This window comes from Haliotis rubra, unplaced genomic scaffold (assembly GCF_003918875.1).
Source record: "Haliotis rubra isolate DU_JTF1 unplaced genomic scaffold, ASM391887v1 Scf1411, whole genome shotgun sequence".
Taxonomy (NCBI): domain Eukaryota; kingdom Metazoa; phylum Mollusca; class Gastropoda; order Lepetellida; family Haliotidae; genus Haliotis; species Haliotis rubra.
The window spans coordinates 81,171-103,241 of NW_025765350.1; the positions used below are offsets into that span (position 1 = coordinate 81,171).

Consider the following 22,071-nt stretch of genomic DNA (forward strand, 5'->3'; position numbering starts at 1 on the left):
TAGCAGTAGCAGTAGCAGCAGCAAGTAGCAGTAGCATTTAGCAGCAGCTGCCAGTGGCAGTAGTAGTAATAGCAGCAGCGTTGTAATAGCAGCAGTAGCAGCAGTAGTAGTAGTAGCTCCAGTAGTAGTAGTAACAGCAGCAGTAGTAGTAGTAATAGCAGCAGCAGCAGCAGTAGTAGTAGTGGCAGTAGTAGTAGCAGTAGCAGCAGTAGTAGTAGCAGTAGTAGCAGTAGTAGCAGCAGCAGCAGCATGGTAGCAGTAGTAACAGTAGTAGTAGTAGCAGCAACAGTAGTAGTAGTAGTAGTAGTAGCAGCAGTAGTAGTAGTAGTAGTAGTAGTAGTAGCAGCAGCAGCAGCAGTAGTAGTAGTAGTAGCAGTAGTAGTAGTAGCAGCAGTAGTAGTAGTAGTAGTAGTAGTAGTAGTAGTAGAGTAGTAGTAGTAACAGCAGCAGCAGCAGCAGCAGTAGTAGTAGTAGTTGTCGTTGTAAATAGTCCATGTCATTGTATCCCAACTGCGAAGACTCAAAGTAGTAACTTTAAGGTTCTGACGTGGCGATGAGCGTGTTACTGTTAGTAAGTTGCTCGTGTTATTGGCCACTAGTTTTCCTGGTTCAGAGTCGACTGTTCTCAGGAAGCCATATGGTTGAAATATTGCTAACAGCGGCCTACAACCCACACACGCACATCATAGAGCACAAGTTGGAGCTCATGGCTGTCAGCCATTAAGACCCGTGATTGACGAAATATGATACACAAAACGACATAATTCACATTATCACGTCAGTCACTCAAAAATACACTAACTAAGAGGCCAGTTTGTCATTGGTTTCAGAAAGTTTCAGATAATTACCACTCAGTTACACGTGCAGCACCGGAGCTCAGTATTAACAGATATGAGGCCATTCGTATTTCTATATTTCTCCAGCTTCAACCAGCAGAGAGCGGGCTAGCCAGCAGGTGAAAAAATTGTTAATACATTTTTTATAATGTTTACTGAAATTTTTCACAAAATGTGTAACTTATTTTTATGAAATTATATGATTTGGATCACTTGGTAATACGTTTTAAATATATTTATGATGTAGAATAAATCGCTTTGCTTCGGGAACATTTTTAAAAATAGGTGTTGATGAAGAAAGGTCAAGCTGACCTGTCTTTTATAACAGTGTGCTGGGGTAAGAGTCATTTTTATCACATCTGGGGCATAAATTTCCATAACGGATTGGAAATATGAAATACGAAAACTTTCACGTCAGAATGACAATTCCGGGGAAACACAGAAGAAAATACGGAGAACCTCATTGTCGTTTCTAATGATTCTTATCAAATACCCAACGTCATCAATGTTTTACCGCTATTACCATTAACGGCGCGGATGAGTTAGCCTCCTGGTCAAAGCGTTCGCTCGTCTCGCCGAAGGCCCAGGTTTGATTCCCAACATGGGTACATTGCGTGAAGCCAGTTTCTGGTGTGCCCCGCCGTCATATTGCTGAAACATTGCTAAAAGCGGCGTAAACTCAGCTCACACTCACTCCTTAATAATTATTCTTGGTGTGTTATCTTATTATACTTTAATTAATATTTATCTGACAAATACGTTTCCCCTTCAAACGTCCCGGACGGCCTCTGTGGTCTATTTGACAGAGTTCCTGCCCGAAGAGCGGAAAGTCAGTGGTTCGAACCCGGGTCGCGTCTTACCAAATGTGGTTAAATGTGGTGCTTGTTGTTACCTTGGGACAAAACTGATCGGCGCGGCGTATGTTCTCCGTGTCTGGGCGTGACATTCCTGCTTAATTGTAGCATGGTATCTCAGAGGGTTAACACTCTAAAACCGCCATTAGTACGGACTAGCGCACATTGCATGCATCGTTAAAACCTCTTTCACCTCAGCACCACCACCCTACCCTACTCACGGGATAACAGAGGACTATTTTCTAGAGTTTACAATAATTTAAAATTATATAGTGTTTTGTTTAGATACGATAAAACCCTTTCCCCATTTCCAAGTCCAATGTAAACCGGGATCGGGTGGTCAGGCTCGCTGGCTTGGTTGACACGTGTCATCGGTTCCCAATTGAGCAGATCGATGCTCATGCTGTTGATCACTGGATTGTCTGGTCCAGACTCGATTATTTACAGTCCGCCGCCATATAGCTGGAATATTGCTGAATGCGGCGTAAAACTAAACTCACTCACTCACCGTTGTACAATACTGACTATATCATGAATATGTTTGTTTGGCCCCGCATTCAGCAGTGTTACAGCTGTAAACAATCGAATCTGGACCAGACAACCCAGTGAATGATACCATGACAGAACATGTGTTCATGAATCACAATCAAATAAAGATGATACCAGGTGTTCGTGAAAAGGTGAGCGTATGACCCACTGGATGCACTCGTTATAAACATATGCAAACGCTTGTTTACTGGCACCTGAAAGTATTCGTGAGCGTATGGTGCAAATCAACGTAAGGAACTGCATCGGACAAAAATGTCTGTTCTCACCAGTTCACCGACCATATCTTAGATCGGTTTTGATAACCACTATTGACCCATCCAGTGTCTTTACTTCTGGTTTGGCCGCCATATAGCTGGAATATTGCTGAGTGTGGAGTTAAAAGCGAAACAAGAACTTACGGTTTAAATGACGTAAAGCTAAAAATATCCACCCAGTCACTCCCCTGTGTGAACAATGAGAAAAGGAGATGCTGTCGATATAATATATTCCTGCAATGAATAATCCAAGATTCTCCGAGGTTAATCCCTGCTGAAAAAAACAAGGATCATAATCGGGGCGAGTTTGAATTCCAACCGACGATCGGAGGATTTTTGGGCGGTTAAAAACACACTCTACACAATTAACAATACTCGTCACCTGGGTCCGCTAGCACAAAGCGACCTTAGCACCAATATCATTGTAACTCCCATACTTAAACGCAGAGTTACACTTGTATCTGTTCAAGTACCTACAGCAAACAACAAGTTGTTGGTCTATTAACAACTTCAGTAACACATGCTTGTCGTAAAAGGCGACTAACGGGATCGGGTGGTCAGGCTCGCTGACTTGGTTGACACATGTCATCGTATCCCAATTGCGGAGGTCGGTGCTCATGTTGTTGCTCAGTGGATTGTCTGGTCCAGACTCGATTATTTACAGACCGCCGACATACCACGACGATATTAAAATGATAGCGTTAAACAAAACAAACTCATAGTCAGGGTGAAAAGGCTCTTCGACGACAAAGACATCGGTATGAATTCACATTCATAGTCTGTCTCACAGTCCCTGAACCACATTATTTTCCCTGCTGCCCAGCCCTAGACACATGTCATCGTATCTCAGTTGCGGAGATCGATGCTCATGCTGTTGATCAGTGGGTTGTCTGGTCCAGACAAGATTATTTACAGACCGCCGCCATATAGCTGGAATATCGCTGAATGCGGCATTAACCAACAACCAAACGTGTATGGGCCCTTGTTACGCCAGGGCCTAGATTTCCGAAGCTCTCGTAGCGCTAAGATAGTCGTAAATGCCATTCATTAACACTAACTTCCGACTATCTTAGCGCTAAGAGAGCTTAGAAAATCTAGGCCCTGGTATGTTTACAGGATAAACATAAACAGATTCCGCATTCCGTGTTTATTCATGTATAAAGCACATATAATCACATATGAAAGAAGGTTGCATTGCGTATGTCATATCAACAACATTGGACGGCTTGTTGTATTATTCCCAAATATACATTTGAGGGAGGATTAATTGCTCCGTTGGTAATCACAATTTGAAGGCACGCCATGGAAGGATGACAATAACAAAAGGTTGTCATACTTTGAAGCTGTCGATGTGAATGCTAACAATGACATAAGTCGGACTGAGCTTTTCTGAAGCATTGATAATGAATCGTACAGGCTTAAGACGTCGTGGGCTCATCTCACTCAAACAAGTCCGGATGGGCGTTGCATTAACCTAGTGGTTAAAGCGTTTACTTGTTATACCGAGGATCGATTCCCCACGTGGGTACAATGTGTGAAGCACATTTCTGGTGTTCCCCGCAGTGATATTGCTGGAATATTGCTAAAAGCGGCGTAAAAGCACACGCACTCACTCATCCTAGATCACATAATCCTGTTAGGCCTAAGGGACGCAACTAAGCACAACTAATTGACAATAGGCAACTGGGTCACCCGTGTCCTTTCGAGGTTAAAAACTATACATATATAAACAACAAGTTTGACTATACTCGTACATCAAAGGTATTGTCATGGTGTTCCTGGAAAACATGCATATTATGCGTATGTGAAATTGTGAATGCATGTGAATACAACACACAACTGTCTCGAGTCAGATCGAACAATTCTTTCAGCGCTGTCACTCGTAATCTGTGATTAAATCTTCTGTAAAGGCACAACAACCGGGTAAACAAAATCCAGATAACACTCACACTGGTCGTACTTCCACCAACTATACCACTACGTGGTACTTGCCAAAGCAGTCACAGTTCTACACGTATTTAAGACATGTCAAAAACTCAACTAACTCAACGAAACAAATACATCTTTGATGTACTCGTCTTCCACAACTGGCCATTCTTATGGCCAAACATAACTTGACCTGGAACCCGGATTAGTCGCCTGCTCTTGTTCAAGGCAATACACCAGCTCACACAACGAGGAAGGTTTTTCTTCTTCTTTCCAAACGTCAACCTTGCGACTCCTGTTTGACGTGAAGCTGAGTGCAGGCGATAACTGGACACTCTTCATGGTGCAGTGATATGAATTGTGTAAATGGACATTTGTTCTCAAGAACGATGGGGTCTCAGAGACATGTAATGACCAAGGAGGATCCTCAGAAAATGATTCCAGAAATTCCTCCAAATATTTCATGACGACTTCTTCCTCACCGTGTGTGAATATTTGACTCTCAAAGGTTTTCTTAGTTTCACGTGGGAGAACTGTTGCCACCTCTTGCCTCTGCTGCGTTCATTTGGGTTGACATCCGGCCCTTTCAGTCCTTCTCTCATGTAATGTTCCACTAATTCCTTGAGGTTGTCAAAATCTCTGCCACCAGGAAAGATGTACAGACGAACCCGGGTGCCATGTTGACGCTCGAACACGAGATAGTTACGGAGTGCATTGAGATGACTGTAAGAAAGGAAAGAATCGTTTAAAATCTCCGCCATGTATAATAATAACAAGAAGAAGACAAAGTCATCAATATCCCCCGCAATGGCACAATACTCTTCATGAATATGTCTACGACTTATGATCATGTCAATTTGGTGTGCATATATAAAAAGTGGAAGGAGAGTATTGAAAGGTTTTAACAGTTCTGCTCCAGAAATATAAATCTAGTGAATAAGAAAAAGACTTCTTCAATAAATTATAAGTATTGCCTACGATCCATAATTGAAAAAAACATTTAACACATGCCCGTCTGGTACCATTGTTTACATGACTTTTTCTTCCTTTACAGGTTAACCGAATCGGTCGAATATTACCTATTTGGCTAAAACTGATACCAAAATGATAATATACAATTATCTAGATGTGGTTAAAGTGTTTGACATTTACCGTTTTAGTGAAACGCATCAGCACGTGCATGGTGCTGACAAACAAAGAAACATCGGTTTCGGGCACGCCTAAGGGAGGCAACTCTGCATAGCACAATACATTGATGACTTACCTAACTGTGATGACATATTGTCTTTTGCGCCCAATCCACCAAACAATGAAATTGCCATCTTCGTGTTGGTAACGTCTCATGGTTGTACTAATCTGTTGAAAGAAATGTTATCCTTATGAAAAAACAAACAGAGGATTTTACTGTTTCTTTTATTGATAAATCGCTACTTTTCAATATGGACCTATGAAGATCCGGGTCAGAATTGGTATTCAGCAACCCATGCTTGTAAGAGTCGACTAACGGGATCGAGTGGTCAGGCTTGCTGACCTGGTTGACACATGTCATCGTATCCCAATTGCGGAGGGTCGGTGTTCACGCTGTTGATCACTAGATCGCTTGGTCTAGACATGATTATTCGCAGACTGCCGCCATATAGCTGGAATATTGCTCAGTGTGGCATTAAACTACAACCAAACTTGTGTGGTTGTAAGAGGCGACTAACGGGATCGAGTGGTTGTAAGAGGCGACTAACGGGATCGAGTGGTTGTAAGAGGCGACTAACGGGATCGAGTGGTCAGGTTTGCTCACTTGGTTGACACATGTCATGTCAATGGGGGTATATCGATTCTAATGATGTAGATCACCGGATTGTCAAAACTCGATCTATTCAAATAGCTGGAATATTACTGCATGGGTGCTGAAGATCAATTCTAACCCAGATCTTCACGGTTTAAATCACCACACCATTACTATCCAAATTTAACATAACTAAAAAGACTTATTAAAAGTGACAGACAACGTATCTTACCGAGTCCTCCGTTTCTTGTGGGCACCATCCCGGCACTGTATCCAGATCACATGAATCCCTGACAATAGGTCTGTCATGGAACGTTCTCAGTCTCTTCATTGGTATTGGTGGAGAAGGTTTGGGTGGGAGGGACCGAGGCTGGTTCTGGGGGATGGCATCAATGTAAGTATACTGAGAGGACCCAGCCACACAATCTAGGTATTCCATATCATTAGCACTCCAGTGTCGGTTCACTTGTTGCTTTTTGGGTACAAAAGGTGTCATGTGCTTCATGTCAAAGTAGGATGCATCCTGTTCCTCATCTTCCTCGCCGAACCGAGCGTACACGAGTCCTTCTGAATTCATTTGTGATGGCATTGCTGCGGGCATGCTCTCTGACCGACTCATGGCCATATACTCAATTTGTTGCACCTCAGGTAACCCTTGCGGCGAGTTGACACTTGGGGAAGCTGAGAATCCAAAATAGCCGTTACTGTTTTGTTGAATCACTAAAGGCACAGTCAAGTGTCTGTCATCATCACTTTCCATTGAACTCTCAATAGGCTCACCCTCCATTGCACTTTCAGCGGTAGATGCCATGGACTCAATATTTTCTTTGTAACTCAGGTATCCGTCAGCATCAGTTTCTATAACAGTAAAAGCTGATGCACCACTACTCGATCTACTGCGACCTTCAACATCGACATCCATCAGCGAACTCTGCGATGCAAATGTTGCATAGCCATGACTGTCCTTTGAAACAACACACTGAGCAGGAGGTTTTTTAAACTCGTCTGGAACTGACTTTGGTCTCTCCCTCTCTTCTTTATTGTCTCTTTCAGAAGGGAGAGTAGAGGGTTCACTTGTCTGCCTCAACACAGGAAGAGAATTCGCCCCGTGCATGCCTTGGAGTTCTCCTTTGTCTTGAGTCACAACATCTATATAACCATCCTTTCTTTGCTGGAGAACACACGGCATGGGCTTGGCATTTGTCCCGGGCATTTGTGGCAAGGAGGAAGAAGGGGGTATTTTGTCATGACTAACATAAATTTCATTTTTCACACATGGCAAAGGCTTTAGACGAGGCCAGGATGATGCCATACTACTTGAGTTTTCTTGGCGAAATGGCGTGGACTGGTTTGAAAATCTGAGAACTGGATGTGTATGGGGAACGTAGTCGGACACTTTTGGGGAGTGCTTTTTTGGCTTAGGTTCTGACTTTCTCTGTGGCTCACATCGTTTCATAAAAGTTGTATCGTCGTCATCATGTTCAAAGGATGCAGATCTGAAACGACCAGGATCAAACAGGTATCCTTTTGGTGAAGTCCCCGAGGGAAGTGACCCTAATGTCGGATACGACTCTACCACTGAGCAAGATGGCTTCTTCAACAAAGTTTGACGGTCCACATGTGATGGACCACAAGGGAGTTCAAAACTTGAGAAATCTGGATTTGAGTTTGAGGAGCTTGGCAAGTCCTGGCATGGCAATGGTCTTCCGGAAGATTCCCACTGTGAGAGATTGTTGTACGTTTCATAAGTTTCTGCAGGATCAGAACTTTCGTTTGTTCGGACTTTGAGCGCAGTCACAGAACATAGGTTGTTCGATGAGGAGGCTTCATCTACCACAGGTATATTGAAGGGAAGCGGTGTTGTCTGGGAAGTGGAAGGACATCCTAAGTAGAACCCACAGCCTGGGTTACTTGTTACACCTTCAGCCAGTCGTTCTTTTGAGAAGATACCTGTAATATGCCATACACGCTTCTGTGAGATTCGTCAGTTATTTCCCCTTTCTTAACTGACAGCTGTGTTCCCTGAAAAATAAATATTCAAATTTGAAAAATCAAATAGCTGATTAACGAGAGCAAATTTACAAACTTTACACACAATAATGGTTAAATATATAGTGTGACTTTTGTAGGTGGCGGTACTGCAGGTAGACAGTGAGTAGGTTGGGGTTTACGCTGCTTTTAGCAAAATACCAGCAATATCACAGCGGGGGATACCAGAAATGGGCTCCACACCTGTGGGGAATCGAACCCGGGTCTTCGGCGTGACGACCGAACGCATGAACCACTGGGCTAACTCACCGCCCCTTCCAGTCGCCAGGATATGCTTCGCCTGACGTCATCACTGATTTTGAGTCATATATGCACTCACATTACTGTCATTGATGAGTCTCCTCTTAAGCCCAGAAGAATATGTGTCAGCAGCTAATCGTGACAGAGTTTCCTCCAACGGTGATGTTTTATATTTACTTCTGTAATTCAACCTACAGACCTATATTTATATATCCGAGCAGTTCCACGAACGACAATGATGTTTGTTTCCGCTTAAATTCTCTGACGTAAAGCTTTAAATAGCTCATTACGCCCAGTTATGTGTGACATGAAAAATCGACTACAAGGCCTGAGGTACTTTATACACCGCTTCAGGGCATTCATTATTCGAGCAGCCAGCGAGACAATCCTCCTCAGTTCACGAACAAAAAGTAAACACAACCCATGTACCGGATAGGGATAATGACTGAGTAAACAAAGACATTTAACACGATACCTACTGTAGGTTTTACTACACAGAAACTACATCATTTTAATACACCGAGAACAAAATAGAACGTATTCTGCTCATCAAACACAAGCTCTCACAACAGAATAGACAATGTCAAGTAACATAATATAATTAATAATCAGACGTAATACTCAACTTGGGTAGAAGCAAAAGTATTGTACATATTGCAATTTGTATATGACGTCCTCACTTTCATTGTAATAAATACGGCAAATCAGTGCTAAGTTATCATTATAAATAGTATGATTTGTTTGTTCTTGCGTACAAGACAAGGTGACTCGTTACCTTGAGATGATAAGCAGGTGTTTGCCAGGTGATCTGGGGGGTCGGGCCTGTTATCACATAGCTTGGAAGACCGGGAAGAACGTTCTCGAGACTCGCTGCCAAAGTAGAATCCTTCTTGGTCGTCACCAACAGGTATTTAAACTGTCCCCTTTCGTCTTCAATTTTGACGTTAAGCTGCATGGAGTGCAAATCTGAAAGGGAAATCTTCAACTGAGTTCACGGTTATGTAAAAACGTTCATGCGGTGACGTCCCACACACCTGTATCGACACACCTTTTTAACACTTGCATTTATAACTTTTATTACTGGAATGAGGTGTGGAAACACTCCATACCTGTAAAATACCTCCAGTGTCTCAACAGTATACATCTTGGCGAGGTGAGGAGAGACACACTCAAAACAGAACAAACCGTTCCAGGTCGGTTGTTTCGAGACAAGCTTTGTGTATACGGTTTGGGACTGACACGCTAGTCTGTAATTACATACATGTGTGTCACGCTGACCTTGTCAATCTGGACGGGTATCAGTTTCAGGATAAAGGAATTCAATACGGCCACACATAACAACTCACTGCTACATAGTCATGCTAGATGAATTCCTTATATTTCAGGACGTCAAGTAATACCTGAAGTCAGTATCAATTCAAATAAGTTTGCTTTGGGAGTTCCTTGTACATTGGTGGATTTAGAAGTGAAACACGCGATGAATACATAATTATGCATGCTTTAAAATGCGGTAAGGTAAAAAAGTAAGGAAAACAATGGTTCACCAACAGACCAAGTTTCATTTTCAGCCTTGTTGCAACGACGTGTGTTCTGCAAAGGAACCTTCGATGTATCTTGAAGGAGGGCGATACAATGGCCTCGTTACTAAGCCAACAGACATTGTGTCGAATAGCCAGGGATATTGACGTCACAGGACCTGGTACTCGCCCCAAAGGTCATCTAGGGTCAGATGAACTCAAGCTTTGCCCTCGCTGTCTACTCACTCTTCTCGGCTGTGGGTGAGCAGCCCTTTGCTTGTATTGTTCCCCAGAAATGATAACCCGCGTCATTAGTGATAGAAATGACAGTGAGGTACTTGAGAACAATTGTGTATAGTTGTGGTGTAATAAGTTTTGGCCGTTTCAAACAGATGTGATAAATACTGAATTTCCTCAACAGGACATAATTTAAATGGAGCATGGTGAATTTGTATCACGAGTTGTTTGTACAGGCGTCGATTAATTTCCTTATGAAAAGAATTAATTTAAACCTTGTACTTTAGTCCCGGAAAATGGAAGGTCACCAGAGGTCCATGAATATGTGTTTTTGTTTAATGTAGATAGTTTATAGTGACTAAATGAATGTGATTCACATGCTAACTGATAGTGATTCACATGCTAAGTGATAGTGATTCACATGCTAATCGATAGTAACTAGCATGCTCATTGATACTAATGTACATAGTAACTGATAGTGACTCACATGCTAACTGATAGTGATTCACATGCTAAGTGATAGTGATGATTCACATGCTAATCGATAGTAACTAGCATGCTCATCGATACTAATGTACATAGTAACTGATAGTGATTCACATGCTAACTGATTGTGATTCACATGCTAAGTGATAGTGATTCACATGCTAAGTGATAGTGATTCACGTGCTAAGTGATAGTGATGATTCACATGCTAATCGATAGTAACTAGCATGCTCATTGATACTAATGTACATAGTAACTGATAGTGATTCACATGCTAACTGATTGTGATTCACATGCTAAGTGATAGTGATTCACATGCTAAGTGATAGTGATTCACATGCAGATAGTGAATCACATGTCAATCGATAGTGATTAAAATGCTGATCGATAGTAATGTACGTGGTAACTGATAGTGATTCGCATGCTAAATGATAGTGGTTCACATGTTAACTGATTGTGATTCAAATGCTAACCCAAACCGAACAACACATGCTTATGAAAATAGTCGAGCACTCTACAGTTGTACACAACATAGAGGTTATAGTGTAACTATATTTCTGGTCAAAAGTGGCGGTGCTTATCCTTTCCGTGAACACCCCGTCTCATCACTGATTTTCAGTGATGTAGTCATGTACTTTTAACCACTCTTTACTATCTATTCCCAACTGAATCAGTTATCGTAATTTAACTTTCAGATTGTTGATGCTTGGAATATATACTAAAATGAATGAATGAAGTGAGCTGTTAACAATATTCCAGTAATATCACGGCGGGGGACACCAGAAATGGGCTTCACACATTGTACCCATGTGGGGAATCGAACCCGGGTCCTCGGCGTGACGAACGAACGCTTTAACCACTAGGCTACCCCACCGTCTCTTGGAATGAATGAATGAATGAATGAATTGCCTGTTACCAGAATAGATTTTGTCAAGATGACGATATTTAACTTTTAGATTGTTAATGTTTGGAATGAATGAATGAAACGTGTCTTCACATTTATACATATGTAACATTGTTCAATATCACAAGAATATGAACTTAACGTGAGTGTGGTTTTCAGGAGAATCCAAGCTGTATCATGTCATGTCAAAAGGGTTCGAATACTGGATTTATTTAAGTATCATTCTGTGGTTGATCAGTTGATCAATTGATGATAACAATCGAACCACTATACAATTATGATCACATACCAAATGTCATCAAACAAGATGCAAAATATATACACGCATGAAGTGACAATTAACAACATTGTCATTAATGCCAGGATGTGACGTAGATCAACGTCATCATACAAAGTAACGGTCACGTTTGCTTAGCAGAGGCTCACTCTTATAACTAAACAACGACTTGGAAAAATGTTTTTAAGATTTTGATACGTGTGGGTAAAATGCTTCAGTAAACCATATGAATGTAGCCTATACATTTGATACATTGACACCGGAATTTTGAAGAAACAGAGAATATGTATACGTACAAACCCCATCTGTTTAACAGGGCAGCACATGTATTAGACGCCACACATACTCGTTCATCCTGATCGACAAATTCCCGGTAAATGGTATCCCAAATAGAAATGAAAAAACCCGATAGCAAAGGTGAACAATTTGACTAAACAGCCACTCCTTACCGCATCTGTCTATTGTGCTGTTGGGTTTAACCACAAGCCAAGAATGTCATTGATGCGAGCTGGATGAATGTTATATCCGGTATATAGTCCAAATGAATACAAACCACATCAATGGCCTTGGCAAAGGGTGTTCTCGGAGAGTAAAAGTTTTGTGTAGACTAAAACGTTTTCAGTTACACATATATTTAAACATCTTGTTAGGCGTGTTCAGCGCCATGAAATATGCTTAGTAACGTGCATGAACATGACAGTTATTTTTCCCAAGTCGTCTCCACCCCACCACCCCCTACCCCATTACCACGCGTCCTTAGCACTCGACTTCCTCCTTAGGCGACTGAATTTAATAAGAAAACTTTTTCCATTGATAATCTAGACTACTATTGTTTTTAAGGAAAACCAAGTTCTATGGATAGTCAACACCTTTATTGCAATGAGTGCGACGTTTCGGTATAGGTACTAACACCATTATCAGCTTGGTTTTCTCGGACTTGGTTTTCCTTCTTCTCTACTTCTAAAATGCCTCTCAAAGAAATATTGTTTTCTGGTGTTAGGTATCGTGACATTTCACATCAGCTGGGAAATCCATTTTCTATTGCCTCTCAGATTGTAAATATTAGACTAAACTGTGCAAGAAATTAGGTTCAGACCAGGAACTAACAACAAATATTAACTCCTCTCGTTTATAGTCGTGAAGGTGTTTTTATAAATTTTCGTGTTTCATATAGTTCGTGACAAGTTTTCGGACAATGTTTTAAGTCATAGTATTTGTATTTAATTACAATTCCCGGATGTGCTCACCCATGGCTGTCGTGTTTAATCATACGCTAAACCTACCTGAAACAAAACGGAATTGGGCTGGCTTGGGTTACCGCCACTTTGAAACGTATTACTGTAACGCTGCGTATCTGCGTACATTATGCATAATTCCTATCAAGTCTGTTGCGTACAAGTACGCTTGACTTTTTGTAAATACGCAATAAATTTGATCTAACATGCGTACACACAAAAATATATATGATATCTGAGGTATATTGAGAGGTTCTATTTCAGTATATGAGCTTGGCTACTTGCAGTCTTTCTTATCGTTCCACATATTACAGATCAAATGTAAATAACAAACACGAAAACCAACATTTAAACTTTATAATAATATTACAGTAAACCGAAAATGGCATAATACCCAATTGAGTTTGAGCGAGGTGGGTACAATTTGTTTGGCTATCAAAGGAAAATTGGGATACCAAATTGAGATGAACACAAGCGAGTACATAACTCAATGACCCAAAAGGTTATCTGTAGCTCTGACAGTTACATCACGAACCACAATTAGTGGTCCCGTAATGTATTACTATTACATCACGCCGTGTCTGTCTACAGTGGGAGGGAAACCCGAAGTAAATGCAGGTATTGGACGTTAACCACTTTGGGTGAAACCCAAGAGCATGGAAGTGGTGCTGACATACCTAGAAACACAAATAGGGTTAACCTGGATTTACACCGATAACCATAGGTTCCTGGTTTAAACAAGGGACGCAACTATGCACCGCAAAATTCGACCCATACCCCGTGTAAGGAAAGTGAGTGATTGAGTGAGTATGGTTTTACGCCGCTTTTTGCCATTTCACATTGTACCCATGTTAGGAATCGAAACCGTTGCCTCAGCGTGACGAGCGGACACTTTAACCATTGAACTACCCCACCGCCCCGTGTTAGGAAAGGATATGTTATATATCGGTTTATATCTTGAACATCGATATCATATAACAAAACAAAGTATTGTTCTACAGGGAAGAAAGTACGGCTTAATATTAAAGGGAATCTGATGAGAGCTGTTCGCGATCTTAACATGGTATGATATGTCTACTAAACATACTTTCTGCATATTTTTGACAATATACAATTTGAATATTTTTTGTTTGTATAAAAGGATGTAGTGAACTAACACCCGGAACATATTCAGCTAAAACGGAGCCACCCATGTTATCACAGATATGGTATACATCTACTGCGGCCGCCTCACTGACACTGTGGATACTGCGTTTGCACGGGGAGCGGAAGGTCGATGGTTCAAACCCGTTACCCCGTCCTAACACAACATGGTACTTATCGTTACCCATCAGGGCTCGCCTGAAGGGGATATCACACTGGCTGGCAGCCCTGCAGCCAGTTCCACGCTTCAGAATAGGGTATAAATTTTGATATACGCCATATTTCAATGCGCTTGCACCATAAACCTACAAACCAGTCAGGGAGGTCCATACATGAGTTGTATAAGTGAATACATCTTGATCGAGAAGTTAAACCCTCACCTGTACAGGTGTAATTTAAAAAGTCCATACTTACTCTTGTTAAATAAAGCATTCCTATTGTTAGATCTACCACACTCTTTCCCTCCCGCCATCTCCAAGGTCCCTGGTATGCCTTATGAATATAAATACACTACTCGTATAACCTCGACTATACAGACTGGCAGGGGCAGCTGTTACCGTATGCATGTGTATGCGTGTAATAAAGGTGTCCAAAGAGACAAACGTATTCTGTCAACATGCAGTCAGACAGACACGTTACAGTTAACACACACTGTTATCTGATAGAAGAAAGACACTTGTTTTATAAAGAAAGTGCACACCTAAAACCAGAGGATTAAACATATGGGAATGCTTGTCGTAAGAGGCGACTAACGGGATCGGGTGGTCAGGCTCGCTGACTTGGTTGACACATGTCATCGGTTCCCAATGCTGTTGCTCATGCTGTTGATCACTGGATTGTCTGGTCCAGACTCGATTATTTACAGACCGCCGCGATATAGCTGGAATATTGCTGAGTGCGGCGTAAAACTAAACTCACTCACTCACTTACATACAATGTGAACAGATCCGTGTTTAATTAATCACCCTTCATGAACCTTATAACACTATAGCACTGTATTGTGTACTGTACATTGGATAGAGCGAACTGACGTTATTCTCTCTTTCTTACTCTCTTTCCATCTCTTTCTCTCTCCCCTCCCTTTCTCCCTCCCTCCTCTCTCTTCCCCTCCCACTCTCTCTCTCTCTCTAGCTCTCGCTTTCATGAAATAAGTGTAAGTGAAAGTCCAAAAAACACTGCACATATGCTTAATAACTTTGCCTTCGACAATAAAATCGCTTATCTTTTACAGCTCCTGTGACGGTGACAGTAACATTCACGTGCCTTTAACACTGTCTACACTTCCATGCATGAACCGAACCCCCGAGAAATCAATTCAGATTGCGTGTGTATTGACCGCGATACACCTGTGTTTTAATGTGTTCAGTGCGAGACGTATACCCTTAGGTTGATAAATGCTATGCTCTGAAACTCATTAACCTCGGTGTCTTACTAATTACTCAAATTAACATGGACTGAGTCACGCTTTGCTTTCGGTCCCGTTACACATTTCATTGTATGGTTTCCGCCAGTAGGTTGTCTATGCCTGTATAGGACATGAGTCATTTCACTAGTGTATTAATGCTATTGATTGTGTTTATATGTGTCGCACCATCCAGCAGTTTAACGGGGCAGCTGCCGACATGGCATCCCTGTTGCTAAGTAACAGGTAAATCATTGATTCAGAGACATGCGCAGTCAACTGATAGCAATTAGAGTCAGGGCGTGGTCATACTGCAAGCTTTAAGAGCAATCTACTAGGCACGCTGTCGCTGCAATGTGTATTTAGGCTCTGTTACATGCATTGACCTTAAGATAAACATGTTTCATGTCTCGCTGAATGTATCTCAAACACGAAGTACAATTTAAAACGTACGTCGTAATGTTTCAAACTGCAATAAACTACGTTTAAAACGAACACGGTTATAACGAACTATGGTTATAACGAAATGATTTCAGTAACGGACACTTGCTGTAGAGTTTAGTCGAAATGCGTATAACGAACTTCGGTTAGAATTAACTAAAATTAGTAGTCCCTTCGAGTTCGATCTAAGCGTAGTGTACTGTGTCATGAAGATATTGGTCCTATAATGGTGCTCATGCATTGATTTTATGAAAAGTATAAGTGTTTCTTATAGGAAGTAATGGAGGTACTGGAGCATATATTTTTTAACAAGTGCTTGACAAGGATTTTAAAACTTAACAAATCTATTGATCTAACGAAAATAAAAGTGCATGGTCGATAGTTAATCTAAACAAACAGACAAATTTAGGTTAACATATTTTGACATAAACTATTATATTATATTAATTCATATTAATCTTATCTCTTATCTCATCTCATCTCATCTTATCATCTTATCTTCTCATCTCCTGCCGCTCGACATCTTGTTGTAAACGGTAGGCCGTCAGTTTGGAGGTGCAAGTATAACATGTCCATGAGTCAGACTGTGAAGTCAAGCGAACTGTGCTGTAGTACACAATAGCATATACCCATAATACCACCACCCCGTGCACACACTGTATATGTGCACCCGGAAGAGGGGGGAGGGGGAGGGTAGGAGGGGTGGATGTTGCAGAGGTCTCGCTATATGAATTGTGCACACACAGAGTGGTGCACACATAGACTCTACCCTCACTGTAGTCACGGACTGATTAGTTCACAGGTGTTTTATTTTAAGTCTACAGCAAGATCATACACCTGGATGCCATTTTTCGGATTTACCTTCATATGAAACTGAAAAGCATTTTGATTAATGTATTTTGTGAAATATATTTTTAAACAAAAAAGGAAATGGAAGAGAATTACTACATGGCCAAAATACCTTCTGATAAGTGAATGAGTTTAGTTGTACTCCGCACTCAACAATATTCCAGCTATATGGCGGTTCTGTAAGTAGTTAAAGGTTCTGATTCATGGGGGCAGGTGGAGTAGCCTAGTGGTTAAAGCGTTGGCTCGTCACGCCGAAGACCCAGGTTCGATTCCCCACATGGGTACAATGTGTGAAGCCCACTTCTGGTGTCCCCCACCGTGATATTACTGGAATGTTGCTTAAAGCGGCGTAAAACCCAACTCACTCACTTTGCAAGAAGGGACCATTGCAAATGGATCGGGTTGTCAGTGACATTTACCACATTTATGCAATTCATTTTATACATTCACTAATAATTGTAAAATATGTAAATCCTGCAAGGTATTATCTTTTTGAGAAAAAAAAACCCCATTAATATCAACAATAATACCCTGGGTTACTAATTTAGAAAAAAAGGCTGTCCGTTATATTCATTTTGCACTGTCTCTTTAACCTCAAACAATAAGCGACATAAAGGAATCAATGAGATAGCCTTTCCCAGCAATTGCTTCCTGTCCCAAGTTGCCTAACATTATCGTAACTGCACCATGAACACCAGGAAGTGATGTTAGCGACAGCTCGTCAATTCCATCCACTCTATTGTGCGTGCTAATGACGATTATCTGCCAACTCGGCCCGTTGTCAGTCCAGCGTATAATATACCCCTTGGTGGTTAAGGCAATACCAAATCCTATTAGACCTTTTGCGATGTTTTACTAATGCTTCGTGAAGATTGTTGGTAAAATGGATTACGTTTTTAAGCTCCATGATACAGAATTGTATTTCATTGTTAAAGGTCATAGAACAGTTTACATTATAGAAAAAAATGTGTGAATTGTAAAACGAATTTGACCACAATTTGAATTGATCAACCCTTTTGGACAGGTGTAGAAACAAGATGATGTACATTTTAACGACTTCTCATGTTGAATGAAACCACACATGTACATTGTAGAGGGGATTGTGTAATATATAAAATATGTGTTAAATCAATATTTCTCCTATTAAGCAGGAAGTGCAGTTTACCGTTATTGCCACGTTCATTTTGAATGGACGATATTGACACATCTGCTGGGGTATTCCATGATGTCTTTCAATAGTCACTGATTGTCGAACGTTCAGTGCAAACATAATTTCATTGCATACAAATCTACATTCAACTTTCCCAAAGGGAAATGATGTTGATAGTTTAGAATTGAGTAATGATATCTGGTCACAATGGCTATATAGGGAAGAAAAACGAAGGGAGTACATTATTACATCCAAAGCATGATTACATCCAAAGCAAGTCATCCGTTCATCATTTCCGGAACGTGTTCCAAGAAATCTGTAAATCTGTCAGATCGACAAAATGTAGTATGTCAAAACCCCAGTGAACTAACGCATGACCAAAACAGGAGTCTGTGTGTAACCAAATATCTCAAGGTGATTAGATTTCTTATTGATAATATTCAGCTAAGACCAACCAATCAACAAGTAGGGCATTATTAGATCATGCTTCAGGAATGCTTTTGTGAATAAAAATAAATAATAGAAAAGTGTTTGTGGTTCATGAGGTGATTAATTGAGAATGCCAGAAAAGATGCAAGTATTCATGGAATATTCATTGGGAGTAAGGAGCTCAAAGGAAACAATAAAATGAGGAGAAGCATTAATAATTCATGTCATCGGTGTGGCGTTGTCGCGTGTCAATGTTATTAGGGATGACTCATGGGGGACGATTGTTCTTATGAAATTGTGCCTATACATTGATTATTGCCTTAACCTGCCGTTTTGAAGACAATGATGTTTGGAGAGAAATAGCAACAACATAATTGCAATCAGATCGATAGTTTCCTTTGTAAAGGCTACATGTCATAATGGAGGGAGATCAAGCGTCATCAAGCACATTTTATTGATATACAAAATAAAATTCCAAAACCACAAGAAATAAATCTCTAATGACAGCAGAGTCTATTCTAGGATTTCGTCTAGATCGCGGACATGTGTAATACGAATCACTATCAAATATTGATGAACAAGGTTTGTGAAAGGGAGAGCGTATCTTAGTCTAGCGGTGGCACCCATCAGAAACACATGCGCAGGCAAGGCAATTGTGCAAATGCTTTAACTTTGGAAGTTGTTAAATATTATTTTTGTTCACTCAGAAACTTCGGAAATATTTCTGTTCTATTTGTATTTCGTAAGAAATTAGCAATATGTTGATCCAGGACCCCGTTCCACAAAACGATCGCAGCGGTGATCGTAACTCCAATACTTTGACCTAAACTTGCGACTGTCATAGCGCTACGATCGCTTTGAGGAATGGGGCCCATGATAACAACACATCCGTTATCTATGCCTGATGAAATACCTGTTCAAAATAGGATAGGGCCTACTCAGCAACGCTTTATTAGAAGCATTGACTTTCTTGGCCTTGCTGACCATCGAGTGACCATTTCCCCTGCATATTTCATATGAAACTGTCTAATAACAGACAACATGTTTTCAGTACTTTCCAGCCTTCGTAATATGTTGTATGGGGGCGGTGGGGTAGCCTAGTGGTTAAAGCGTTCGCTCGTCACGCCGAAGAAACGGGTTCGATTCCGAACATGGCTACAATGTGTGAAGCCCAGATCTGGTGACGCACCGTCATATTGCTGGAATAGTGCTAAAAGCGGCGTAAACCATACTAGCTCACTTCTAATGTGTTGTAACCCATATACTTGTTTTATGCAAATATGTATATATTTGAGTTTATAAGTACAGAAATCATAGCTTTGGACAAATCTGGATAAAAACGATGACAGGTAAGTGTGTAATCACTGTACATTTGCTTGAAAACATGAGTCATGAAATACTATATAGTGATAGATTAAATGTACATTGTCTTACCGTGAGTCACAGCGACAGATGTCACCTGGACCGTATTTCCACAATCCCAATCAATATACATGAACTACATACGCAGTTCAAACACATTCATTCATAAATGCAAAATATAGTTGATAACTTAAATATTATAGCATCGTTAAACATGACATGTGCAAAACAATAGCCGGTTCTGACTCTCCTCAGAAATAGATGATGTTAGATATGCAACAGAACAGATTCAGCAGACCATGAACATTATTTTATTATGGTGTTAGGAATGTTTTTCACGTACCTTTACATGCTTTGACAACGAGATCGACACAGTCTTCTCTATTCTGACGTCTCAGCGCATTCAGAAGGACGAAGACTGTACTTCCACTTCTTTTACCCCAATCTCGGAGCATGCGGCATCCTGGAAATACCTGAATAACTTGAGCATGGCGTCTGATCTGCTCCACTTCAGCTGCCGTACTGATACCCAGCTCCTCCGCCACACCCTCCCAATTGCCAGCCACCCCCCGGACTTCGTTAAACAGCATCATCCCCAGGTTGTCCAAAGCCTGGCCGGGTAGCTGATCCACCCGGTGGTCTAAAATCTGTGGTGAAAGGTTTTCGATCGCCGACACTCGTCTGTCGAGGTCCATCCTCCACGAATCGTTCATGATGATCTGTAATCTGTTCGTATCAATGAGGCTGTAAGTCCTTCTTGGAAAGTTATCCTTCAGTCGCGGAAGTCCAGTTTGATAACAACCTCGGCCTCCATTGACGTCCCGACACCGCAACAGGTATACTGACAAATTGTATTGATATTATGTCCGGATGTGTCAACTTGCGGCTAATTAAGTCATAACCTCTCCGCCCACCTTTTCACCACAGCCCGTGTTAATATTGAACACCGTTCACCGTTGTAAGCGAGTGTTTACTGTTTCGCTATAAGGTGTTGTGACTTGAAACATGCCTCCACACGTCACGACCAGACTGGATTCTGATTGGTTGTTGTAAATAGGTCGGGGAAGTCGCTGCTATTGTCAACAGTAATACGTCACGACCTGAGGCAGGTCCTGTATGAGCAGTGAGTCTTTACCGATAAACATCAATCTTCCGACACGCTCTGATTGCCATCATGTTTAGAGTCTCTATGCGAATTCAGGCTGAATGATAACAAAGAACACGGTTTAATGTTTTGCTGTGTCAAAGAGTACGTTATATTTTTACTTTGTACATGCTTTTATACACGTTTTTTTATCGATGGATTGGAATAACACTACAGTATGAAATTTTAGCAAACCGGTCTGTTAAGTGATTCGTTCGCATTATTGAGTGTCCGCATTAACAATTGTTTTGCAGATAATCTTATTTTGTATAATTATTGAATCTTCAAACACCTGTCAAGCCGTAATATATCCGAAATGCCGTTCAAATCTACTTTACATTCACCCACTAACGGTTGTCCGGAAAGCGGAGTTTAAAGATTAAAGGGGTTTCCCTTTTTTTTAAACTGTCACGGTAGATCGGATATCAGTCACGACCAACCTGACATGGCACGTTATCATTGCAACATGAACTGCTCCAGCAAGCTCGGTACTTCTGTGTTTGAATCAACAAGGAAGTTGTGTGAAGTATGTATAAGTGTCTGACAATATTATTTTCATGACCTGGGTGGCTGGGTATTACCTTATCTCCAAATTAGCATATGTTGGCGCTTTATATTACATACACATGTTGGTGGCTGTTTAACGCGGTCTGTAAATAATCGACTGGTCCAGACAATCCAGTGATCAACAGCATGAACATCGATCTGCGCAATTGGGATACGATGACATGTGTCAACCAAGTCAGCGAGCCTGACCACCCGTTAGTGGCCAGGCCCGACGAGCATGTGTTACTGAAGATCAATTCTGACCCGGATTATACACATGTGATATCTGAAATATTTGTTTGGTGTTAAAACTCCGCTCTCAGCAATATCATAGCTGTACGACAGTGGCTTGTAGATAATTGATCCTGGACCAGACAAACTAGTGATCGATAATGTGAGCAATGTCCTATGCAGCGGGTACGATCACATGCATCTACCAAGTCACCAAGCCTGACCACGGG

General features: G+C 41.1%; 1 protein-coding gene across 3 annotated transcripts; it reads right to left on the bottom strand.

Moving 5' to 3' along the window:
- Window positions 1-3,625: 3,625 nt before the first annotated feature.
- On the bottom strand, window positions 3,626-20,936 carry LOC124269023. 3 transcript variants are annotated; one of them, XM_046704052.1, is made up of 5 exons: window positions 20,264-20,932; window positions 9,264-9,454; window positions 6,432-8,221; window positions 5,684-5,775; window positions 3,626-5,142 (listed from the first exon to the last, which is right to left on the bottom strand). In XM_046704052.1, the coding sequence occupies exons 3-5, from the start codon at window positions 7,653-7,655 to the stop codon at window positions 4,881-4,883; spliced, it is 1,578 nt and encodes a 525-aa protein (XP_046560008.1). In that variant the 5' UTR covers window positions 7,656-8,221; window positions 9,264-9,454; window positions 20,264-20,932; the 3' UTR covers window positions 3,626-4,880. The 3 variants fall into 3 exon arrangements, with proteins under 3 accessions (XP_046560008.1, XP_046560009.1, XP_046560010.1); XM_046704053.1 differs by lacking the exon at window positions 20,264-20,932 and adding an exon at window positions 9,598-9,703; XM_046704054.1 differs by lacking the exons at window positions 3,626-5,142; window positions 5,684-5,775 and having other exon boundaries at window positions 7,465-8,221; window positions 20,264-20,936.
- Window positions 20,937-22,071: the final 1,135 nt, after the last annotated feature.